The sequence below is a fragment of the Anoplopoma fimbria genome, chromosome 20 (genome assembly GCF_027596085.1).
Source record: "Anoplopoma fimbria isolate UVic2021 breed Golden Eagle Sablefish chromosome 20, Afim_UVic_2022, whole genome shotgun sequence".
Classification (NCBI taxonomy): domain Eukaryota; kingdom Metazoa; phylum Chordata; class Actinopteri; order Perciformes; family Anoplopomatidae; genus Anoplopoma; species Anoplopoma fimbria.
The window spans coordinates 5,401,952-5,427,780 of NC_072468.1; the positions used below are offsets into that span (position 1 = coordinate 5,401,952).

Below are 25,829 nucleotides of genomic sequence, written 5' to 3' on the forward strand. Positions count from 1 at the left end.
CAGTCAAAAGTTTGGACATATATTCTCATTCAAACTTTAATAGGAACATTTACCTACAGTACCAGTCTAAAGTTTGGACACACCTTCTCATTCAACTACTTTGAAGACTCTAAAATATAAAACATATTCTGGTTTGTTGAGCATTTGTTTGTTTACCACATAATTCCATATGTGATCCTTCATAGTTTAGATGTCTTCAACATTAATCTACAATGTAGAAAAATAAAGAAAAACCATTGAATGAGGTGTGTCCAAACTTTTGACTGGTACTATATATATATATATATATATATATATATATATATATATATATATATATATATATATATATATATATATATATATATATATACACCAGTCAAAAGTTTGGACACACCTTCTCATTCAACTACTTTGAAGAATCTAAAATATAAAACATATTCTGGTTTGTTGAGCATTTGTTTGTTTACCACATAATTCCACATGTGTTCCTTCATAGTTTAGATGTCTTCAACATTAATCTACAATGTAGAAAAATAAAGAAAAACCATTGAATGAGGTGTGTCCAAACTTTTGACTGGTACTATATATATATATATACACACACACCAGTCAAAAGTTTGGACACACCTTCTCATTCAACTACTTTGAAGAATCTAAAATATAAAACATATTCTGGTTTGTTGAGCATTTGTTTGTTTACCACATAATTCCACATGTGTTCCTTCATAGTTTGGATGTCTTCAATATTAATCTACAATGTAGAAAAAAATAAAAATTGAATGAGAAGGTGTGTCCACATTTTTGACTGGTACTGTACTTGCTTAAAAAATATACCTGTAGTTAAGGAGGCTCAACCGTCCAATAATGAAGGTCCAACCCTGTAACGTAAAGCAGACTAACGCACAGACTGAACGCCTCACTGAAGACAACCGTGTTTCTTTCAGGCACATCCGTATGTGTTTTCTGAACTGTCTTTTAATCCAGCAGAACTTCCCCCCTCTTTCACACGTTGTTCAACTAAACTGCGTTAACACACCTTCACACACTAGTACGCCACGGGTGATATTTCTCACTTCTATTTACGTGGTGCGCTTATTTTGAAAGGACTCCAGCAGTCAAGTGACTCCCGGAAGTTTTTGTTTCCTCACCTGTCAGTCCTGACACGGTGCGAGAGTCCAGCCTCGTCTCTTTGTTTTCCTCCGAGAAACAGGTCTCCTTTCTTCGAGAATCAATGCTAACCCTGCGTGGTGTACTGTCACTGAACTGAGGAGAGCATCTAACACGGTTAGTGGGGGTCGAGAGGGAAACAGCATCGACTGCTTGTGCTTCACCTCGCAGGAAGACGTTAGCCAAGAGCTAACGCTAGCTCACTGTTATCACCAACAGATCGATCATTGTAATTACGGAGTCTATTGATACATGTGTTATGCATCCCCATGTGACTGTCTGTGTTATGTGATTCATTTAAACATCTATGTTACAGCTGCCTGTCGGTGTGGTTTTGTCGTCAACAGAGCTAACGGAAGCTAACACTGTAACGTTAGCATCGTATACAAACGAGAGTCATTGATTGTTTACATCCCAATTATGGCTGCTTGTCAATGCCTCCTTGGACGACATAAGGTGTCGTTGCTGCTCTCACCCCCCCTGTTAGCCGTTAGCTCTGGTGTTTAACCCGGGTCAGGCTAACGCGGTGACGGTCTTACTCGTGCCTTGTTTTGGTTACACGTTGACTTTCGTTTTCACTTGCTGGGGTCACTTTCGATTTCATACCATTTTCCCCAAGTCGTCTTTTAAAGTCAGCGGTTCTGCGTTGGTGTCGTTCTTGCCTCGTAGCCATGGCATGGATGTTAGATCATGTCCAGTCATCCTCATGAAACTTATTTTGCGAAAACATTCGGCCTTCACTGTTAAAAAAAACTTGGCTCCCCAGTGTTTGCTGCATCATTGCATGCTGACATCATCAACTAGCTTTAGCTGCACTGTCTCTCCTGCCGAGCTAACTTACTGCAAACACAAAGGATCAAGGAGGGTGCGGGGTTTTGGTTTGGTCAAGGGTCTTCTTTCATTCTAGCTGAGAGTCAATTGATCTGTGTTGGTGGTTTGTAACAACAGGTCACTGTGAGGCTCTCATTTCTCCCCTGTAACTGTGTCCAATCCACGGTTACCATTTGTATTTAAAACTTTAGAAATTGTTTTTAAACAAATAGTATGTTTGTACAGTATTGATATTATAGGGCAAACGGCAATCGATCCGAGATATCACAAACTGCAAAACTGCAACACACATAGGGTTGAATCTACTTATGCACAATAAACATATGTTATTGTAAGGCGGGCCTGATGATGGCCGCACAGAGTTCATCCATATGTGTTCTGATGCTGGTTGAGGCCTGTTCCAATCCGCATAGTCACACCTACAATCCTCTCCAGACCTGTTCCTTAACTTTGACATGACGTAAAGATGAAGCAAAACACACCTGTCGAACAAACATTTGAACATTTGAAGAGCCAGTAATACAATGAGATTAACTAGATAATTTAAGATTTGGACAAGGTTTATCATTTGTAAACCCCATCAAATTTAAGTTGAACTCTGCCTATTAGTGACAGTTTGCTTTTGAATCCAGACTAAACAACTTATATATGAATTGCTGTTGCTTAAGCTTGAAGCATTGTGCTCAAGTTCTTGTTTAGTTCCCTTTACACTTCATTTAACTTGAGTATCACAGACAAACCAGTTTGAGAAAACATTCTAAATACTTCAAATGTCTCTAGCACACAGGAAGTGATGCATTGTTCATTTCCTGCAGCAAATGTCAACAACTGAACAAAGTAACAGCAAAGGGACGCTGTTTTATTGCAGAATGATCTTTGGGATATGTGGTACAAAACATAGCAATGGCCAGCCATCCCCTAACATGTCACAATAATGTGCAGAAACTAGTAACAAAGCTACTTAACAAACCAATGTATGGTAATCACAAGGCAATACAAATGCTTTATGATAGTCGGTGCTAACTAAAGTTGTCAAACTAAATGGGACTCCATTCAATTCATTCTTTTTGTGGTCTCTTTTACCAAAAACAAACAGAGATTCATCACTGTGATGATAAAACTACCTTCTTGTTATCCCCAGGTCCTCTATCTGCTACAGAGTAGGCCTGTGCAGGCATGGAGCCCCTGGCAGTGGATGATGACATTTGCATCCTTAAACATGAGACGGCCTACACCGCTGCTGGCGAGAGTCCTTTATCGGTGTGTGCTGGCGATGAATCTGTCGCTTCCCACTTTGCCCTGGTCACGGCCTATGAGGACATCAAGAAGAGGCTGAGAGACACAGAGCGAGAGAACACATTGCTGAGGAAGAGGGTTAAGCAGCTGGAAGATAAGGTATGGATATAAATGAAGAGGTGGTTGTTTAAGAGAGGCTAGTAGTTTATAGCGTGAGGAGAATGAAGTAAAAGACTGAACTGCTTATCCAGGTGGCTAAAAAAAACAGAGAGCGAGGTTAAGAAATAGAGAATTATTTTTTATTCATTTTCCAGGACATTGGAATTACGGACAAACACAAAATGCTCAGAGAAAGTTTAGAAAAGTCAGCAGATTCAACCGCCAAAAAACCGCCTCTGGGAGAGTCCGCATGCCAGCATCATTAATATTGTTGGCCTATAGTCAAAGCTATAAAACAATCAGAAATAAATCTGCTCTGTCTAAAAACAGAGAGGGGTTCTGAAAAAGTATGTTCTTGCCATGCAATGTGTTGGAGCTCTACACTTGGCTCCTGAAATTGGATTGAAAAAAAAAAAAAAAAAAAAAAAAAGAATCGAAATATTTAAACAGGAAGGATCCTAGTAAAGATGGTAGGCTAAAGTGAAAATGCTGCAAAACATGTTGGCAGAGTTGCCTCTCTAGAAGTGTCTAAATTATTCTTATCAGTTTTATCTGGTGCAGCATTTGGCTGATTAAGATAAGATGTGGTGGTAGGAAAGTAACCTCCTACCACAGATATGTGAATTGAAAGAAATTGATCTCTCTTCTCTTTGTATCTTATCTATCTCCACTGTAGCTCTTTAGGCCAGAGGCTCCTCCATCAGAAGGTCCCCAGTACGTAAACAAGGCCTTCAGTGCTTACCGAGGCATCTATATAGAGAAGGAGGACCTGCAGTTGGAGCTTAATAAACTGGTGCGTTTACTGATTCATTTGTATTTTTCTCAAACTGACTAGAGCCTCGCACAAAGATCAAGTAGTATTTTTAAGGACAAAGAGCTTATGATATCATGACACAAATACAGCACATGTGCACAGATCTTGCCCGGGGCAGAGAGAGAGAGAGAGAGAGAGTGTGTTTGGTTCATTGATATGAATGCTGACTCTCCCCTCTTCTCTGTCTTGCTCTTTCTCTGTCAGAAAAAGGAGAAGAGTGAGAGTGAGAGGTTGCTGACGGAGCAGCTCCAGGCCAAAGAGTTGGAGCTACTTCAGCTGAGGACGGAGATGGAGACCAGCCAAGGTACAGGTAGGGCACACAGGGTTGCCTTCTTCTCTGTATAACATCAAAGCAGCACCTCATACGTCCTCGTTTCTTTCCTAAATTCAGATGATACTGTACATTTATTTGTTGACATATTTTAATAATGATGTCTGTGAGGGGAAGCCAGTACAACGCAACTGTGTACAATCTGAAGTATGACAAGTAAAACTGGGGATGAAAAGTTATTAATTGCATCTACTCAAGTACTGTACTTGTATAAATATAAGATCACACTTCTTCCACCACTGCATAAAATCTTCTTTAGCTTTACGTATTAAAGTGTGTTGCTCTGTATTTAACTGCATTAGCTTATCTCACTCAACATTTTCCAAGTTCAATAGATTTTTTTTTATTATTGTGTATGTCCAGTGATGAAGAGCCTGAACAGCCCTCAGGACTACTGGCAAGTGGACAGTGTCGGCACTGACCTAAAAATCCACAAACTGCAGGAGGAGCTGGAGAGGGTGACACTGGAAAACAACAGACTGCTAGAGAGAAGTGGGGTAAGTGGAAGTGGGAAGACAGAGCAGGAGAAAAAAGGGAGAGGATAGTTAAAGGGGGGGGGGGGTACTGGAGAGAGCAGCGCTGCTCCTGTCAGAGATGTGGCGTAACTAGAACAGAGGAAAAGCGGGGAGTAGAGGTGTTTGGGCAGAGCGAGATAGGATGACACTGGGAGACAGTGATGGAGAGAAGTGGGACTGAGAACATCAGCCAGGGATGGATATTCTTTAGAATAATATATAGTCTTAAAGAGAGAAACAAATAGAAAGGGAAGTATGGGTTGAATGGGAGAGGAGGAGTTCTCTGTAATGGTCCAATAAAACACACAAAAGTACTAAAAACAACTTCAGACATTGCCTCCGCTCTCTATTTTGCATAACTCTACTCTGATCTAGGAGGAACCCCATGGCCTTAACGGACCAGGCTTGGACCAGATCTGTGACACAAAGCATAATACAAGGTAAAGTGTTTTATGATTATCATTCAAGAGTGGCTGCCCATTCAGTGGCCAACTCTCATATCAGTGACAAAAAATGACAAAGGGAGTAAGCACTGTGTACATAATCATCCTTCAGTTGGATGTAGTCATCATAGGCAACCATCAGTAGAAATAAACTGTATAGTATTGTTTGTCTTACTTTAAATACATTTGCTTGTCATGCAGAATACCAGTTTAAATACATTTGCCCTAACGTAGACAACCTAAACCTTAAAAGGTAACAATCAAGATTTTTAATGCTTGCAGCTCCAGAATACACATTATCCTTTTCAAAATGTCCATGTTCGATTAGCTTTTGTTTTCTGACAGCTTGCTGCAATGCTTTCCATGTGCACTTAAATGCAACACACGGATGACATCTCAAATCCATATTTTCAACTTCAAATGCAACAAATAGGACTTGAGATAATGTGTTTTACATCAAACCTAATGTTAAAGGAATGCAGTTGCATCCTAGAAAATAAATATGCATAATTTAGCCATGTACTCTGGCTAAAACACCACAAAGTTACTTATGGCATGAGAGTCCACACCTGGTAGATACATGGGATGTGATGTCATGGTATCTGCTGGTGTTGTAATGGTCCCCTTTGGCCACTAGAGGAGGGTGCAGCATTATACATCATAACCCCAGAGTTACCTGAGCTTTATGATCAACACCAGCTAAACCCCTAACACTTGTGTCCAATACAAATACTTTAAATTTGCACTCCAGTGTTTTGATGTTAACAAGGTGTATATCATATGGAACTTCCATTGCCCTACTTTTGCTGTGAAGGTAATCTCCAGTAAATTACATTACATTACATTACAGTCATTTAGCAGACGCTTTTATCCAAAGCGACTTACAGGAAGTGTATTCAACATAGGTATTCAAGAGAACTACTAGTCACCAGAAGTCATAAGTGCATCTCCTTTCTTAAACAAACATCTAAGAGCATAAATCAGAGCAAAAGTACAGTGCAGAAACAGACTAATACGAATACAATAAGTGCAACAAACTAATACGAATACAATAAGTGCTACGAGGAAGGCTCAGGGTAGTACTTCTTGAAGAGGTGAGTTTTCAGCCTGCGCCTAAAGATGGGCAGCGACTCTGCTGTCCTGACGTCAGTGGGGAGTTCATTCCACCACTGAGGGGCCAGGACAGAAAAAAGCTGTGACCGGGTGGATCGGCCGCAGGGACCTCTGAGCGACGGGGCAACCAGTCGCCCCGAGGCAGCAGAGCGAAGTGGTCGGGCGGGGGTGTAGGGCTTGACCAAGGCCTGGAGATAGGAAGGAGCTGTTCCTTTCACTGCCCTGTAGGCTAGCACCAGAGTCTGTAACTGGATGCGAGCTCTTACAGGGAGCCAGTGTAGAGAACGGAGAAGGGAAGTTGTGTGAGAGAACTTGGGGCGATTGAACACCAGACGTGCTGCAGCTTTCTGGACAAGCTCCAGAGGTCTGATGGCCGACGCCGGGGCTCCGGCAAGTAGTGAGTTGCAGTAGTCCAGGCGGGAGACGACAAGAGCCTGGATGAGCACCTGCGCCGTCTCGTCAGTGAGGAAGGGGCGAATCCCCCCCCCCATAAATAAGCATCTCCTCGCAATTCATGAAGAAAATTCTATTTGTGGTGCATTATAATTGTTTCACGTGTCAGCAGTTTTCATAAAGCAAAAAAAATATAAGGTTGTCCTTAAAAAAAATTGTTCCAGGCAGGTGTTCGAAGTTAACGCTAAGTGTTGATGAGATTTTTCATCTTTACATAAGGTGTGAATAGGACAGTTTTTAGGTGTTGCCTCAAATTCCTCCACTTTTTTCGTTTTGCATTGCAGCTGATGTTACTGGGTGGTTTAGCATTTAATAAATAATCCTTTAAGTGTCAAGAAAAGCATTTTTTGTTAATGTAGGGAAGAGTTTGCGAGTCAATGAAATATAGCGTAAATGTGCCTTTTTATAAAGGTAAATGATTATGCTTAACACCTGTGAAACTCATCAGTGCAGTTGGCGACTTTGTTTAATGTGTCAGCAAAGAAACAAAGTATATAGCAGAATTACAGTTATCACAAAGAAACTCTCCTGAGTCTAGGATTTTAATACAAGTATATTAAAAGGACTAGTTTTCTATGATTATACATCCTTGTCCAAATTAAAGTTATGTGCCAGTTTTACACCTCAGAATGTCAACAAACATGCAAAATTAGACATTCCATGAGTTTAAGGAAAGGAAAGTCAGAGGTCTACCTATTTGAATGGTTCCCCAGTAAAATCATGAGCTACAGTATGCCTCACTGCTTATAATCTTCACACCAGGAGATTTATTTTGACAGTTGGATGTTCTTAACCACACATGCTCTCTAGAAAAGCAGAATTCCTTCAAACTAAATGTTTAAAGGGAATAATCTGTTCTCCTGCAGGGAGAGGAGCATGCAGCAGACGTACGAGGCCTTGTGTTGTGAGGTCACTCGTCTCCACACAGAGCTGAAGCACCAAACGGGCCTGATTCGAAAACTGAGGCCACAAGGTGAGAAACGCATACATTTGTCGCTGTTAATTTGAATAGAATGTATTTTAATCTTCTGTGCTTGTCTCAGTTAATGTGATAACTTTGTTATCTGTGCTCCCCTTCTGCTTTTCTCCCCAGTATGTACAGCATAGGAAGCTGTCTGTACCCCTCATAAACATGAAAAATAAGCATTGCATGGTCTGTGATACTTTTGAAGAAGCATTCAGTTTAAAAGTGACAAAGAATATACTGGACTATACTGGAAAATGAATGATAAGCAGAGAGTGAAAAGATACAACTATGAAGTTAATTCCTATACTTAGAGACTGTAAAACCACACAAGTTTTTAATAGCCAACCTGAAGGAGTGAAAGAACTGTACTTTCAAGTGTTTTCTATATTGAATCTGACATTTGCAAATGTGTATTTGACCTGATACGTCCGAAATGTCCGATATGCCTCTCTACACAATAACTTATGTGGCTACCATGAAAGGAAAGATGGGGGTTTCTGCTGCCTCTCTTCTGTTAAAGGAAGGCTTTTCTGTGGAGAAGTACTACTCACTGAGAAGATTTCTCCTGCTGCTCCTTGTCACAATTTGTAGAGTGTGATAAGACTGTCGCTATTATCGAAATACTCAAACACTTTGATCAAGGACATCATGAAACAGTCTGTTCCGCCTCTCCCCTCCCTCTGTGATGATGTATTCTACTCCAGGAGAGATTACCTCTGTTGTCGATTCCCATCGGCATGTCAGAAGAGGAGACTAGGAGGTGAAAATTAGAACGAAAAAAATAGCAAGAAAAATAAATCTTGGCCTATTTATTCCGCTGAATAACAGGGTAATCCTGTAACTTAGATGAGGCAGATGGAGAAATAAGGAAAGCAGGAGTGGCAAAGAAAGGGAGATATGAAAGGGGGGGGGGAGAAGCTATGTATTTATTCAGTCATATTGTGCATCTGTATTCTCCTAATGTTACTCCTTTGGAATCACTTTTATTCAAATCCTAGACTCAGGAGACCCTCTCGTGGAGGAGTAGCGGGGAGGGATGGATGGAGAGAGGATGTGTGGATGGAGAGTTGCAGGGGAAAAAAGCGGGAGGAGACGCTCATTTTAAGTTTATTCGCTCAAAATGATGATTTGATCGCAACGCAATGATGTGTTTGTGAGATTAGGACATTTGTTTGTGTATCGATATGCTTTGTACGCAATTAAAGTGTGGCTTAGTTCATGCATAAAGGTTTATTTGATTATTTCTAGTGAACAAAGCCTCATTATTATTGTGGATATTTACATGGTGCAGAGGTTTTATTGTCCAATATGAAGCCTGCTCTGCATGGTGCAAGATTTTACCTCACTTCGCTGTTTTTACACAGTGATGCCTAGTATCTAGTGAGGGATCAAAAGGCTTGCTTAATGCACTTTGGAAATCGCTTAAGAAACCTGTGTTTAATCCACATGTAAATAAGTAAAGAAGTGAGAACAGAGGTGAGATCCTGGTGCTAAATACAAAAGGAGACTTTCCAGCTATTGGAGGAAAGAGGGGATGGTTTAATTTATGCTGCCAGCGGGATTTTACAGAAATGATGTAGTTTAAAGAAAAACTGTTTTCACTCACACTTCTCATCTTATACATATACATAGAAAAATGGAGTAAGATTTATCTCATCTGAAGTCTTATGAATACTCCCCTCGAGTGTGCCACTTGTTTCTTTTCCTGTCTACTTGCACTGAATGGTAGAAATGAACCCAAAGCTGAGAAGTAAATGATAATCAGTGTTATCCATTTCTGACAGCTTTTAATAATGCAGATATGTCTTCTGAATTAAGTACTTAATGCCAATTTTAAACTATTCAGACACAGAGAATACATTGCTTTGATATCACGCCCATAATCTTTTGTGCTCTATTAATGTGTCTACAGTTGCAGTTGAAGTGCACTCAAATTGAACTGTATTCCAAATATTAAGGTAGTGAAAAGCTTTTTTTCATTTTCATTCTATCCTCTCAACCATACAATAACTTTGTCTAAATAAAATATTGTATGAAACCTAACTAAAAATATTCTTTGATCCCATATTGACTGATTAAAATATAAGTAAAGAAACACCAAGAATCATTTTGAGCACCCAGTGTCAACTTTTGGCAATGTTCAGTTTTTAATATTCAACCTGATCCCTCTGTTAGGAACTATGTCAAGAAGTGTCACCATGTTCCCATATAAGGAAAATAAAAATGAATATTAATGATAATACTATCATTACCAATTGTCAAAATATTGTTTAATTTTTTTATATATATACAGTATATATTTCTTTGAATTACAATGCAAATATTTGCAGGCTCTCTTAAGCATTTTTGCAACAATATACACGACTTCATCCAACCTTTCTTGTCTTTTGCTCTCGTCCTCTCTCCATCCTTCACATCGACTCCCCCTTCTATCCTCCCACCCCTCTCTCCGTCCCCAGCTGCCTCCACGGTCCCAGTCCAGTGTCTTGACGACGTGGAAAAGAACAACAACCACGCAGTTCCCCGGGCGTCAGCGCCTCGCCCCCTAGTGCCCCCCACTCCCCTCGTGCTCCGGCCGCCCCTGCCCCCCGCCGGCGGTTCGTCAGGCACACTGCTGCCGGACAGCCTGAGGGAGGACTGCTGGTACAATGGGCCCTGGCCCTCCCAGAGCTGTTCAGGAGAGGCCCTGGTTGGCAGCGACACCTGCTCCGTCGTCCTGCCCCCGCCTCCCCTGAACCAAGCCTCCCTGGACGACAGCTCGCGGTCCTTCCCCAGCCCCCCCAAACCCAGTGACGCCATGTTCTGGGAGGGACACTCCGCTGCATCCAACTCCTCATCCTCAATCGGAAACTGCTGCCCTAGGATCCCGCCCAACGCCGAGTGGGCCAAGCCCTATTGAGAGGAACTTTGATGGGAGAACAGATGATTAAATAGAGTGTAATTAGATGGAAAATAAACGAATGGACGAACAAATGGACTCTCCAACCCTGCCACATAGCTACCACCTAACCTGCCTTAAGTTGATAAGACCACTCCTCTTGGCTGGACTGCACTGGACCTGCTGGTTATGGGAACGAATTGAGGCCAGAGGAGGCCTTTTTTGAGGTAAAGACTCTGTAAACTCATCACTCCGTCATCTCTGCACACCGCATCAGAGAACATATCGGACTTTTGCAGAGGAACATTTGATGAGAGACCCTCAGCAGAGTTGTTTGTCGGTGTGTATGTGTCCTTGTATGCACACGCTTAGTGAGTGCAAGCATGCATACAAGCCCTTTTCATTTCTGTGTGTGCATATACACACATCAAGCAGAGTGTGCCTGTGTGTGTGCAGATCAGTGTGTGGGCATCTTTGGCCTGCCTGTGTCTGTATATCGTCATAATAAACCTGATAGGGCTCAAAGGGCCTCTTTCTCCATTCACTGTGGCCAGTGATCACTTGGGCCACAGCATTGTACCAGAATTTGTAAAACTACTCCCTCCAATGCAAGTCTTTTTACATTTAATCGCTGTAAAGTACACAAGATATGTAGTCCCATGTGTGTCTCATGATGGTGTGAAGGAGATTTGTAGGTATGAGGACTTGATGTGATTGTTTTTGTACTGTGATGGCGACAGACATGCAGTAACTGTAGGATAAGTTTTGTTTAAAGTTTTAACAGCTACCAAATGACGTTCTTTATTTTCCCTCAAAATTATTTACATTAAGGTCCTTACGGATCAGTATCAAAGTAGGCTACCAAATCATTTTTGAGAATGCAGTTAAAGTATTTGGATTTTTTAAGGATACAGCGTAACGAGTAGGAAATAATCATTTTAATCTTAAAAAATGTGTAGATTACTGAAATAAAACATGCACTCTCACTGGCACCAATAAAGGTTTTAACCGTTTACGATTTTCACAGAAATATCACCACTCAATCAAGCCTCCTTGTAAATGGACACGTTAGATATAAGGTTCTGTTTTTCAATTTGAAGGACTCATGGACGAGGCTGAACACACACTCCCCTGTATTTGAAACCCTCAATAAGTTGGAAACCCAATTAGGTTTGTGGGGATTTTGAATTATAGAAAATGTATCTTAACTCTGTACTGTGCTGATGTTAATCTATGATACATTTTTGTTTCCAGTATGAGCGAAGTTGTTGTGAGGAGAGAAGTTTCTCTTTGATTTTGTTTTTTTTTGTTTTTTTTAGAGTACAAACAACTGGAAGGATGTACAAAAGAAAACACGAGTGGAATACAAAGATACACTGAGGGACTATGTGCATATCTGTATAAATGTATATGGTGGGCTTGTGTACTCTGCCAATCGCAGTTTTGCACTCCAAAGCATAGGTTTCGATTTTTTTTCTTCCTGAACCCCTAAGGCTTCTGATATGTATAAAAACTCTTTATGATGGTCGCTTTAAGTTTAAAAACTTGAAATGTGAGCTGTGACTTGATCAAATAACAAAAAGTGCACAAAGGCCCGTGGTTGTTGAAAAGACTTTTGTTATTTTCCATTTTCTTCACTATGTTTCATGATAACTGTGGTCTTTTTCTTCATTTTTAAGAAGTGTTATTTTACAGCAGTAGTTTCATACTTCTGTAAACAATTTGCAAACCAAAATGCAATGTACAGTAGATATGGATTATATTTTAGATTTACTGCACTTCAGACTGTTTGTAAATATGATCAATTAAACAAAGGAAAGGAAAGACTGTGTGAGTTTGCTTTGTACATTCAAATTTTTAACGAGGTTGTGTGGTTCATTATAATAAAACTGGAGGTTTTGGTATATCAAGCTACATTACAGTTGAAACCAGCAATCACTTTTTTTTTGGCATTCTTTCCTTTTCGCCATGTCAGTATTTTCACAAATATTGTCTCTGAATGAAACAAAACAATTACTACTGTCCATCACAAGGCTTCAATACTACTGCTGAAACAATCAACTTATCAACTACCTGATTTTTGGAGACACGCATCATATATTCACGTAATATATTTGATTACCTACTACCTCACTGCCTTGTTTACGACTTCAGACTCTTGCTGCAGTTATGTTTTTAATAATCTTAACATGTAAGACAACCAACAGTTGTGAAATATATTCAGCTGTCACCAAAAATAGAACGAGAGAAAAACACATTCAACGAACAAGGAGATAACTTTATATTATGTACGACAAGGATTCGCCATTACGGTCACTCACTATCATACTTTTTGCTCAGTTTTTCAGTGTGATGTGTAAATCATGTTTGATGTGTATTTGACTAAAACAATGGATGTTTAAGGTTTATCTCCAACAAAATGCATTCATGAACATTTCATGTTTTGTCTTATTTATCACACTGATAAACACTTTACTGCTGATGAATATTTTTATTCACAATGTCACATTTCATTGCATATGTCACATGATCACACATTGGTCACTTAGATGTCACAGTTCTCTAACATACACTGTGCCTCCAAAGCTGAAGCTATACACTTCAGTGAAAACTCCCAGGTTTAGGTTCAGGAGGTGACTATGATCAGATCTTTCTGTATGGTATATCAATCTATAAGTTTAGTGGCAACGCAAGATAAATGCTGCTGACTCAATCAAGTGAGGAAGATTATTCTGGCCAACATTTTGCAAATATACAGAACAAAAAAAACTCCTTGTTTTGATTATATACCACTCTTGCACATCAAACTACTTGCACTCACTCCACAGATTTAAATAAAATGCACAGGCTTGTTCTTTCAAGACTAATAAACCCTGTCAGATGACCATGTATCCTTTGGTTCTTAGGACTTGGTTCTGGTTCTGACCGTCACAGCCAGCACCTTAAAACGAGGGAAGTTGGGTGTCATGTTGTTCATTACATGCTAGTCGGTAGTTTTTGTTTCCTGTTCTTTGATGCGATCCCTGTCCTCTCAAACTCCATTTTCTCTTTGATGTACTCCTGCTTACACTGCTCGAAGAACACAGGGTCCCTGTAGCTGGTGGGAAAACAGAGGGTTACAGCATTTATTTTACAGAATTAAATGTAGCCTTATGTGACTCACTTTAATGGTGATTATATGGTTTGAGACTGCTGAGACTGTCAGTGAGAGCGGGTAAGCCCATGTAGAAGATGTTGGTCAGATAACACGTGATGCCATCACATACCTTACTGTGCGAGTGCTGAGTGTCGCAGAGGAAATTGCAAAATACTCACTGTATCGTCAGACATTCCTTCAGTGCTGCATTCTCCTCCCGACACTTAAACGCCATCAAGAAACCAGAGTCTTTACAGCAGTGGTTGAAGGCTAAAGGGAGGTGGAGAAAAAGGTGGTAGAGAGGGTGAAGTTAGCAGAAAAAGAGGAACAGGTTCTATGTACAATAGCCTCAAGCATAAAAGGTATTACTAGAACTTGTTTTAAATATATTGACATCAGACCTTTCATCTTAGACTATTCAATCCTTGAGTTCAAGCACAGAACAGAAAAATAAGTAGCTACAAGCAAACCAAGGTGGGCCTCATCGTAGCACTCCACCACAAGGAGGAACCTGGTCACAGGCTATGTCGCCAACCCTCAAACTGAAACCCATGTTTCCGTGCACAATGGCTGAACTTAGCAGTACAGGCCACAGAGTGGTTGCATCGGTGGTCGCCCAGTTTCCACATTGGCTCTGTAACCAATGTCGGTACCCCCAAGAATTAAATATAGGCTCTGTTCAATTCCTTTCTGACTGGCAGTGGTTGGTAACCAAGTGGATACTTCCCCTCGCGAGTGGGTCAACATCCAATAACATCCAGTTCTATGACTCTGGCCTCCATGTGCAATGCAGAGGAACATGGCCATGAACACTTGCCTTCTGTGGGCCAGTTATTGCCTCGCTGATTATCTCACCAGATGAGGACAATGCCCAACAACAGAAACAAGCGCTCTCCCACTGTTGTATTGTGTTGTTGAGACACTTAAAACAGGTTAATGGCCGCTCAGGAGTCATCTGTCATTCTACCAGAGGAGTGGCCACAAACTGGTCGGCAATGAGGGGGTGTCACTGTCCCCTATACAGGCGGCAATGTAATGCAGAAAAGCTATACATTTGGATCATAACTTAATATGGTGATTGTCAACTGAGATGCAAATGAAAAAAAGCCCTTCCACGAGGCAGCATCAGTGGCTTTGTGCCCTGGCTAGTGGTGTATTCCAGATTAAACATACAAGGTCCTCATTGTAAACAAGGTGTTGAAGATTCTTCACCTTGTTAACAAGCCCTTTCTCAAGGATTTAATTTAAAAACACTGCCCTGCCACGTCCCCTTTGAAACAACTGACATCATAAATACCTTTATCAGTGGCATCAGTATGGTTATCACACAGCCACTTTCATCAGGATGCAGATGTGAAAAAAAGCAGCAGCAAAACCAATTTAGAGAAGCAGAACAGTGCGACTAATCTAATCAGCAAGCGCCTCATCCCTGTCCCATGGTACTAATAGAGGCTGCACAGGGTTGCCTTTCTGATCGCAGCTAAACCAAAGGCACATCTACGAGGGTAGTCACAAAAGGCCCTTCTAAAGAAAGGTGTGATGCCACCTTCACTTTAGGCTGTTATGTTTGCCATTTTTAAAGATAGAGAAGTGTAGTTTGACAGTTAGTAGAAAGCAGAAGCTTGGGGCTTGAACGTTTAGGGAGACTTAGAGGAAGATAAAAAGGTGTGAACCTTTAATACGAAATTAGTAAAAACAGAAGGAAAAATGTCATTGGGTTATATCTGCAGACAAAGCAGCCATAGGCTGTAGGTTCCATAAAAGCTATTATTTTTTAATTGAGTATTTAATACATTTACCTCTCTGATTTGACAGATTATGTAACTTGAATTCCTAGGTAAAATGGTCTATAAAAGCCAAAGTTATTGAAGTTATTTGTTGTACTTTACCAGAAGAAATAAATGAACATTTGAAGAGTCAGAACCGTCCTTTGTTTTTGTTATGTTAACTACAGTGATGTCAGTTGTATTTGCTTAGGTCAAAGCTATGTAATATTAAATCATCCACCTCGGGTATGCATAATAAACTACAGTTTATGAACTTTTTAAATGAAGATTATATATATAATATGATTGGCATTGGCTATGAGAGGCAGGTAATAAGGGATTAAAATATTGGGGGAAAAAATAATAATTGTGCATCCCTAATATCGGATATCTGGCCAATGCTGCCTCAAACAGCTGGATCAGGTATCTGTGACAATTGTTTTATTCTATTTTTACATCTGATTGCACATGTGCACTATAAAATGCATCAGCATGCCAGGAGACGGCATAGCTGAGTAAGCTAGCAACATATTTCATGCTTGCTACGCCAACAAGTTTTACAGCTACCTACAAAGCCAGTTGCGAGGGTTGGCAGTAGCCCTGCAAAATGCAACACAACTAAATCAAAGATCTACAAAAACATCATGACAAAGTTGCTCTCAGTGCCGAATTTATTATTTTGATAATAATATATTTATGTTTTACATTTAGTTTTACGACATTGGTATCAGATCGGTACTCTGTTTTGGCTGATATCCGAAGCCAAGGTATCATCATTAGAACTGAAGAAGTCAGCACATCCCTTTTTTCATGTATTGGGAAAATCTCTATTTCAATTGAGACTTTTTTTCTTCCGTATTTTGGATAAATGCAATTTACAACCAAGTAGCTTTCTGCAAATCAAAGCAAAAATATAACAACATTAGTCAGGTGGTTGCTTATTGAATATGTGGGTTGAAATATGGGTTGTTTACTTTAAATGGTTAAAATTTGAAAGACAAGTGAGAGTATTGACATGAACAAATTAATGAAAAAGGAAAAATCCCTTCAGGTAATTAAAACTACAAAAATATTGTGTAAAGGTCGGAAGTACTTGTCAGTGTCAACAACAAAGCCAACCATACACAACGGTGTGGTGTTTAGAGGCAGATGTGCAGAGACACATCACACAGGAAAACATACTACTGGATTCATTTTTTATTTTTTTTTTACTTTCTTTTGTAAAACACATGTGGGAACCCAGTGCAGACACAAACATACAGAATGAAATGATAGAGGGCGTACATGGAGGTGTGAAAACGAGTGGGATGAGAAGCTAGTAACGTGATGGGGGTTTCCACTACCCACACAGCCACTCTCTGTCCCGTCACCTTAGGCTGCGTGTGCAGCACACACCGGTTCATGCAGCTTGTCAGATATTACGAAACCACATAACCTAGTCATTATCTGTCTTGCTGCAGTAGACGGGGCATACGTGAGCAAAGCTGCTGCCGGCATTTCCATGCAGATTAAGGGGCAACTGGTGCCAGGCCAGTTGGTCTATTTATCAATTCAGAGAAATTTTAAAAAATAAAATAAAATCAAGAACTGGGTGTTCACGATGGTGGGAAGCAGTTTTTTTTTTTTCTACAATACATTTCCTATGTATTAAATATAGTTAGCTATATAAAGTTACACATACTCAGATAATAAGTGTGGTGAACAGGCTTTTATAAGCAGACTTTAAGCCAAATATAGTCGACTCCAGCCTCAGGGAAAAGTTAAACCATAACTAACAAAGTAGTAATGAACCTTTTGTTCATATTATCTAATACTTTGGGGTTTTCTAACACACTGTTTGAATTTCTAGTCATTCCTTTGTTTTACAGCCGTCCAAAACCTTTTAATTTCTCTGCAGGTAAAATATAGACATTGATACAAACTAAACAGGAGGGTGGCAGTATCCAATTGTGACACCCTGGTGTAACGAGAACTGAATATTACAAGGTCAAACAATAATCTAAAAGTATCACAAAGGGGGTCTAAATGAGTTATCTTTTCATTCTTCAATGACTGCATGCTAAAATTAAACATTAAAGCTTTGGCCGTAAAAATTCCTAACGTTAAATTAACAAGTAGCAATGTAACAAGGTTTATTTTTTACCTTTTCTTAAAATTTTGTAGTATAGTATATCATAAGGACTATCAGTTTGCATTTGTAATACAGGATACACTCAGTTGACAGTTTAATAAGCACACCTGGTTGAAACTAATACAGCATTATGGAACAGCTCAACTATAAATGCTACATTCAGGAAGCTTATATTTGTGAGTATTTATTGAAACTTCAGTTTTTGTTTTAGACAGGTGTTTTGGTCATGCTGAAGGCTGAATTTTGTGGTGCTGTTGAATTTCATTGCGTTATAATGGGAGGGGTTTCTAATGTTTCATCGACCCTCAATGATACAATTTGGCTTATTCACAGAAAGTATTTTGACTTGTCTTTGGAGGAAAAGCACAGGTGTTGGCCGGACGAAACATTGAAAACATTACTCAATATAACTTTATTATGTCCATATAATAAAATTCTTAGTTTGCGGTTTTATTGAGGATGCAGTTGAAAGAACAGTTAGTTTTCTCCAATTCTATTACAGATCTACAAATTAATTAAAGAAATAAGGATTGCAAATCTAAATATTTGTGAACGTAACTGTGATGTCACTGGTGTGACCAAGACCATCTTTGTTCAATGCAGATTGATTGAACTTTTTTTCACAGCAGTGATTTTGACTAAAAGCACAGGCGTTGCTGATTTTGAAAATGATGGCCCACTTGGTTGGCTCAGTTCCATTACAGTAAGCCATTCTAGAGAGCCGGTCTGAACAATACCAAGAACCAGAAACTGCATCACCTAATGCAGGGCGGCTTGGGGCGGCTGTGGCACATGAGGTAGAGCGCTTGTCCCGTAACCACAAGGTTGGTGGTTCAAACCCCTCTACCGGCAACATGCCGAGGTGTCCTTGAGCAAGACACCTAACCCCAAGTTGCTCCCCGGGCGCTTCATTGCAGCCCACTGCTCCTCCGGGATGGGTTAAATGCAGAGAAATAATTTCCCCATTGTGGGACTAATAAAGGCTTAATTATTATTATTATTATTATTATTATTAATTATTATTATTAAATTGAATGCAGTCGCCTCTTTCTGCATAAAACGTCATACTTATTGACAAATATAATTATGGACTCAGACAGGACAGCCGTACATGTTTCTTTAGAAAAACTTTATCAAATTGTTTTTGCGGGGCCATGAACTTATCCAGGACATTTTACTATTTGAATTAATAAATAATCAAAACAGAATCACAAAAATGAGCTGATTTGTAGATGAAAACCAAACTTCATAATTAGTCAAGGAAATGCATTTTAATTCCTGGTTTAAATGTTATAAGTAAAAACCAAAACACAAGACAAGAATGGCTGTGGTCCTGCTTTCCTTAACTTGAAATAAGTGCTCTATCTGTTGCACATAGATACACACCTTCAACTTTCTCAGCACAGCGCTCCTTGGCTTTCTCCCTCATCATTTTGGGGATAAGGACATCTTTCTCCACATGCCTCAGGTGGATCTCTTCTAAGAAAGCAGGGCAAACATAAAGACAGATACAGGGGGTAAACTACGAGGGCCATGGTTAGCATCATAACCATTCATCATAATCTGCCTCTTATATGTTCATTATGGTGGAACGTCTTCCTCCGTAACGTACTCACACATGGGGAACACAATATGGGGCTAATTTACATCATCTCTGTTATTTCTTACAGACAGCAGAACAGCGTGCAATGCTTACAAAGTCAACGTTTAGACCACGAAGGAAGGCGGGGAACATATAACGTTGACCTTAGGGAAACATTACGTAAAGAAAGCCACTGAAGTTTATGTATGCTAGTTTACGTTAGCTAATCAATATATAACATCGAGTAACGCTTCGAGCTGTACAAAGAGTGACGCCATTTTGATACTTATCCAACGCTATGTCGTGAAAAAACACATTATGCACTTAAGGGAGCAGAAATGTTTTATACCTGTGTTGACTGCCTCCATTGTGGCGATGTCTCTCAAAACATTACGAAGCAGGACCAATGTGACCTCGAGTACGCTCAAAAGACTTCCGCTGACGTAGTTAGTCTCCGCAAGAAACTACAAATCCCAGAGTCACCCACGGGCTCTGTCATTTCTGTGGAAAGGAGTTTCCATTTACATTCACAAGAGAACCATTCTATTAGAAACACTTGTGGTTAATATATAATATAATAATAACATATAACATTTAATAATAATAATAAATACTACTAATAATAACACTAATACTACTAATAATAACAACATTAAATTCAAGGTTTTCATTGTAATTGCACAAAAAACATTTGGTGTGATTTTTAGAAATGCCATAACATGAGTTTTTTTTTATGATTTGAGAGATGTTGTTGCCAAGCATCATATAGGACTAAGGTATTTTTTTGAATATTGTAAAAATAATGGTGCAATGTTGTCAGAGCCAATGTAAATTTAGTGAAGATTATTACATGCCTTTTACTTCATTTGTATTCATTATTATAAAATATTGTACAAATCCCTTGCCAATGTCACATGTAATTTGATTTACGGGCAGCATCAGCTGCAAATTAAACAGTGTTTGTTATTATGGCTGAATTATTATAGCTTTAGTTTTGCAGGATTTAATTACTGAATGCTATAAATTCTTCTTTCTTTCACATGCGAAAAAATACAAAATTAAAAAACTGTTATTTCGACAAACTCTCATATGGGGAATAAAGCCGCAACCATGGTGAAAGAGTGCTCCGCTGAAAGTACATCGACATCCAACCACAATGTTTCTGAGCCTTCACCACAGACTGCATGTTGACCACAGTCAGTTGTGGGGCGGACTGGCTGTCTAGATCCCCATGCAATGGGGCCCCACCTGTTCAGTCAAAGCGACAGGTACACACTCGCAGACATTCACACACACCTTCAAGCAAAAGACAAGCTTCACACGTTAGACTACACTAAGAAATAAGCGCAAACTACCCTCCTCCACATCCAAACCACATATAGACCCAGTGCGCCTTCACAACTCACACCCACACACACATACCACCAGCAGAGGGGATATTGTGAATGTCTTGCCTGTCGACTAAAAGTTCTAACGGCTCTCTGACCTTACAAAGCTAAAGCTGCCACTTTACCTCTGTGGAGGAGCACATTCTTTTCATCTACAAATCAAAGGCCAGAAAGAAGAAAAAAAACAATGATTTCCACAAGCAAAATAAAGAACCCTTTAACAAACAGAGACCACAGGGCATCACCTGTATGACCTACATGTTTTTTCAACTTTTTTTACCCCAGACATAGACAGTTATAGCAGATGGACACACACATCTCAAAGCCCAACCAAACACCTCCCAGACTGCACTCTTCTGTTTCCATCCCTCCTGATACCAGGTGGGCATAAGCAGATTTTAATATCAACAGATCTTTCCAAAATGTAGCACTTGCCAAGTTCCCACAACAGGGCCAAGTGGAGCACATGTGAATGATTGCACACACTGAACCAAATCTGAGAAAAAAAAACCTATATTTTATCTCTTGAAAACATGAGCTTATTTGAAATGTTTCATCCTGCAAGTAATGTGTCCCTTCAAAGAAAATAATGAACTCTGCCATTATACAAACAGTTGAACTCAAAATGTATTCTATACGCAATATCGACAAATCTCACAGATACAGTGTATTGGAACTATGCAAACATATAAGTAATGTATTCTCTATAAAACTAGTAAAATAACAAATTAAAAGCAGAAGCTTAACATTAATGTCTTATGATGAGGAGGAAATATGTTACAATGGAAATAATAGCACATCATCTACTTTTTCAGTTTACAAAGAAATCTGATTATTTTATGATGAGAAATATTAAGTCTATTTTCCCCAATTTATCACAACTGCAAATGGATGTGGAAAATGCTAATTCCTATTTATAAAGGCAGAAATTTGGACAAAGTAGCATGAGCAAACTAAGCAATTAGCTAAAGGGTTATGATTCACCACTTTCACGCACAGTGTGTGTTGAACTAGGTTCAAACCATTCATATTATTCATAAGAGAAAATAACTGAATCATGGCAGGTTTCTGTATTGGGAACACAATATCATAGCATACAGTCTAACTGAGTCCCTATAATTTTCTCTGACAGTGTTGCCTGCCTACTGAACTGCTATCATGCTCACCCATTACTCAAAGAAAACACAATTTTAGCTTCCCTCATATTTCTGATTGGCCACAGTATAAATATACAGAAACACCAGGTGCTAATTAACTGTAAGAATGAACCCTCTTTGGGTTTCATAATTAGGTTATCAAACAAAAGATGAAAAAACAAGAGAGACAAAATGCAATAGTCAAACAGCTATAGGATGGTTTTACTAATTCACTTACTGACTTACTATGCAAGACAAGCAACTACAGAAGCAATTGCATATTGCTGTTTTATTCTGAGTAGATACTGGAATTTCAGCCTTTAAGAACGGAAACCTAACAGTATTTGTTGCTTATCCGCTCAGCAAACCTATTAGACTCCCACACATGTTTGTTCATTTTGTGTCATAGGAGTAAAAAATGTTACATAATGTGCCTTTAAAACAATATCCTAGTCTGTATAATACTGAACAAGTAGGGAAAGGAATCAATTCTGTGTCTTAGGAAGAGAGCAAGTAAACATGTATTGAGCCCAGTTGGCTCCATAGTGGAAACTGCTCACCACCCCAGGTAGCGTGCTGGCTCTTATGGCAGGGGCATGGGCTCCCAACATTGATCCAATATTACCCAAGCAGCAGGGCCCCATGAACCTGGCAGAAGGAGGTTAGCAGAGTTAAACCCTCTTACTACATGCCTCACTGCTCAGGGCCAACCACCAGCTCCTCCAACTGTCCACTGACGGCCACAAAACAAGGCCCCATCAGAGAAAGTTAAAGGATCAGTGACACTGACACCCCTTTCACTTGTGAGTCTCCAGAACATCAGCTATTGTTGTAAGCTATATATATATTCTTTATCTAAATATTGTAATGTAAAATCCACTAAAAGCACTTTTGAAAGTGGAGGAAAATATGTTGACGCAGGGATGATAAAGCCTTTTTTCGCAACAAGGACACTAATTTTGCCTTGTACCATGGATGAAAACATTTAATAACTGAAACTTTAAAAGTAATTTTGAGGAGCATGATGCCGATAACAGACTGTTTTACTAAAGATTCCTTTCCGCTCCACACGGCCACAGCGTCAATGAAGAGGTGTTTTAGGATTTCTTCCTCTGCTGTGCAGCCTCAGACCCCACTCCTCTGTATCTGTGACTTCCAAGACGTCGTGCGGCCGGCAGATGGGGTGTAGAGATGAGATTTTAGAGAGTGTTTAAGCCAGAGCGACGGGGAGCCTCTTCAGGGTCGACGGAGAGCAGATAATCCAACGACTCGGGTGAGGGGATTACAAACCTACAGGCAGGCCTCTGCTGTTGAGTCCTGCTGTGGGGCACCTTCCGCAGGTCACCCCTGTGAAATTTGGCATTTGTGAATATTGTCTATGTCAACTAAGTCCATCTTGTTGTAAGAATGAGTCACAGCTTGGTGGCTTAACCTTTCTTCTTGCTGTCGTTTTGTACTGATTTATTTGACACAAGATAGTAAGTATTCTGATGAAATTGCCATGTTGATCTGTGATGGAGTTTGTAGAATGATGGTGAAGGCAAGCACAAGCTTTTACCGAATTCTAATCATCAATCATACTGCTTCCTGCTTTTCTCGTAAGGCTAGGCTCTTTAATCAGACGTGGTATGCATCACAGAAGAACAATATTGAGATTTCTCTCTTCTAAATTTTGATGTCTACATCTAACTCTAGCGAAACTGAAAGAGGTTTGAAGCATTGACTGCACTGGTGTGAATACCGAATTAAATCACCAAACCCATATATGTAGAAAAAAAAAGCGTATACCCCAAATTCAACAATATGAGAAACAACACAAAAACATATAAAGTTATAACATGATATCCAAATGAGCCAGAAAGCCTTTTTTTTGCTCTTTTGCTTTTTTTGGTCATGTTGGCAACACCCAAGCAGTGTCAGGATGCATTTCCTCTCAAGCACGTGAAGGGGTCTGCCACTGTGCCACAATCTGCACCCGCTTCTCAGGCAGGCTAAACCCTTTGACACCACAGTTTTTAATTAAAATTACATTAGGAGTAATCAGCCGGAAGAGTTGGGGATGGAGGTCAGAGGCATCGAGGGAGGCTTGGGTGAGCGGAGGCACGTTTTGCATAGATGATGGAGGGGGAGAGATTGACCCTAAACCAGTGATATCTGCTGCCAGGCCAGAAAAGATGTTGCTATTGTCATGCCTGGTTAACTTGCGGTTGTTTAAGTACGTTTTAGCTGGAGTAAGTTGGAGCTGGAACAATACAGTTAGAAAAAACAAATGGCAAATTTCTCTCAGTCTTTAGTTTCGCACAACAGCACTGCACATCTCGCATACACAATTAAACAATTCAACTGGACAATTCTCTAATTTGTATAGATTAAACAGTAACTATGAGATTCAAGTCTGATAACTTCCTGCAGTAATTGCATTATGCTGTCGTTCTTTTCCGACATGCTCAGTGGGGATTTAGAAAATACTTTTGTGAAATTAAGTTGTTGAAAGTTTTTTTTTTACAGTTTTTTTTAGACGAGACACATCTGGCTTTCTCACCGCATTTGTAAAAGTGGAAGACCAAATGTTAATACGACTTCCTTCTTCCCAGAAACAGGAGAGGGCTGAAGAGAGAAGGCTACAAAGACCCCATTCGTTCTCACTTGAGGGGCTCTCACCAACATAATTATAAGCTTTATGAAAGTACACAGCAAAAAAAAGTGGAAGAAACCCACCAAAAGAATGGACGGGACAGGAGAAGAAAATTACTTTTCCCCTCTGCCTTCGCTTTATGCCCCCTTTAACAAGAGATGAGATGGCGGTGGATGGAGGAGGCCTTCTTCAGGAGGCATCCCGGGGCTTTTGCAGCAAGGCAAACGGAACATGGGAGAGCATTCAGCCCTTCTTGTGTTTCTCCCATTCATTAAGACAGCAAACCTCTGACCATTCTACAATGACCAGAGTTTTCCCTCATTACATGGTCCTTCTTGATGAAAAGATGAAGAGGACAGCGACAAGGATAACCAGGAGAGCAGAGATGAAGACCAGATTATTTGAATAGGGGTTTGGTATAGAATCCACTGGCACTAAACAACACCAAAGAGAACATCTTGTCTTTTGATCAAGTTTTTTCTCCCTCCCTCTCCCCTTTCTCTCTGCTTCATCTCAAGAATATGATCCTCTCTAGGCTTCTGTACCCACATCCCCTACACAGTGCTGAGTGTCTGAATGCGGTTAATTATCTAAAAGGAAAAGTTTGTACCTGTTGAAAAGCTATGGTAGCATGGTTGCTTGGCTTGTTAATGCCAACAAAAAGCAGCCATAGCGGATGGTCAGAGGACACCACATGCTGCGGGAGCCTTTCAGACATGTCCCTAATAAGAATGCAGTGGTGAGAGCTCCTCTGAATGCACACAGAGGAGAGAAAGATAGGTAGGAAGGAGAAAAGAAAAGAAAGGGGAAAAAACATCTTTTACCTCTCCATCTATAATTACTCCAAATGAAGAATAGGCTGAAGAAATGGCCGGGGAGACTTTCCATTATGACGGGGGAAAAAAAGAATTCAAGTAGAGAAGGCAAAGCACAAGATCGATAGATTTTTAATGGATGAAAGAGAATTTTTTTATAACATCTCAGAAGTAACGACGTAGCGTATGTGCATCAGCGTGCGTATGTGTGTGAGAGTGTGCTTTTGTATGTTACGGCCAAGTAAAATTACATTTGTGACTTTTAAATGTAAAAATGCGCTGTCCAGGCGCCATTATGTCCCCACTCCATCAGTCCCACAGTCAGTATACTTCAGTATGCTACAGATACAG

General features: G+C 39.9%; 2 protein-coding genes across 5 annotated transcripts; one reads left to right on the forward strand and one right to left on the reverse strand.

The window, feature by feature from the left end:
* The first annotated feature begins 826 nt into the window (after positions 1-826).
* On the forward strand, positions 827-12,786 carry azi2 (5-azacytidine induced 2). 3 transcript variants are annotated; one of them, XM_054621725.1, is made up of 8 exons: positions 827-1,266; positions 3,122-3,375; positions 4,052-4,168; positions 4,394-4,499; positions 4,884-5,017; positions 5,414-5,475; positions 7,911-8,017; positions 10,471-12,786. In XM_054621725.1, exons 2-8 carry the CDS (start codon positions 3,157-3,159, stop codon positions 10,908-10,910), a joined length of 1,185 nt encoding a protein of 394 aa, XP_054477700.1. In that variant the 5' UTR covers positions 827-1,266; positions 3,122-3,156; the 3' UTR covers positions 10,911-12,786. The 3 variants fall into 3 exon arrangements, with proteins under 3 accessions (XP_054477700.1, XP_054477699.1, XP_054477701.1); XM_054621724.1 differs by having other exon boundaries at positions 829-1,266; positions 5,411-5,475; XM_054621726.1 differs by having other exon boundaries at positions 830-1,266; positions 4,394-4,493; positions 5,411-5,475; positions 10,471-12,785.
* A 578-nt stretch (positions 12,787-13,364) lies between these two features.
* Positions 13,365-19,947, reverse strand: cmc1 (C-x(9)-C motif containing 1). 2 transcript variants are annotated; one of them, XM_054621462.1, is made up of 4 exons: positions 19,854-19,947; positions 19,309-19,401; positions 14,205-14,295; positions 13,365-13,986 (listed from the first exon to the last, which is right to left on the reverse strand). In XM_054621462.1, the coding sequence occupies exons 1-4, from the start codon at positions 19,870-19,872 to the stop codon at positions 13,866-13,868; spliced, it is 324 nt and encodes a 107-aa protein (XP_054477437.1). In that variant the 5' UTR covers positions 19,873-19,947; the 3' UTR covers positions 13,365-13,865. The 2 variants fall into 2 exon arrangements, with proteins under 2 accessions (XP_054477437.1, XP_054477438.1); XM_054621463.1 differs by having other exon boundaries at positions 19,309-19,398; positions 19,854-19,938.
* Between the last annotated feature and the right edge of the window lie 5,882 nt (positions 19,948-25,829).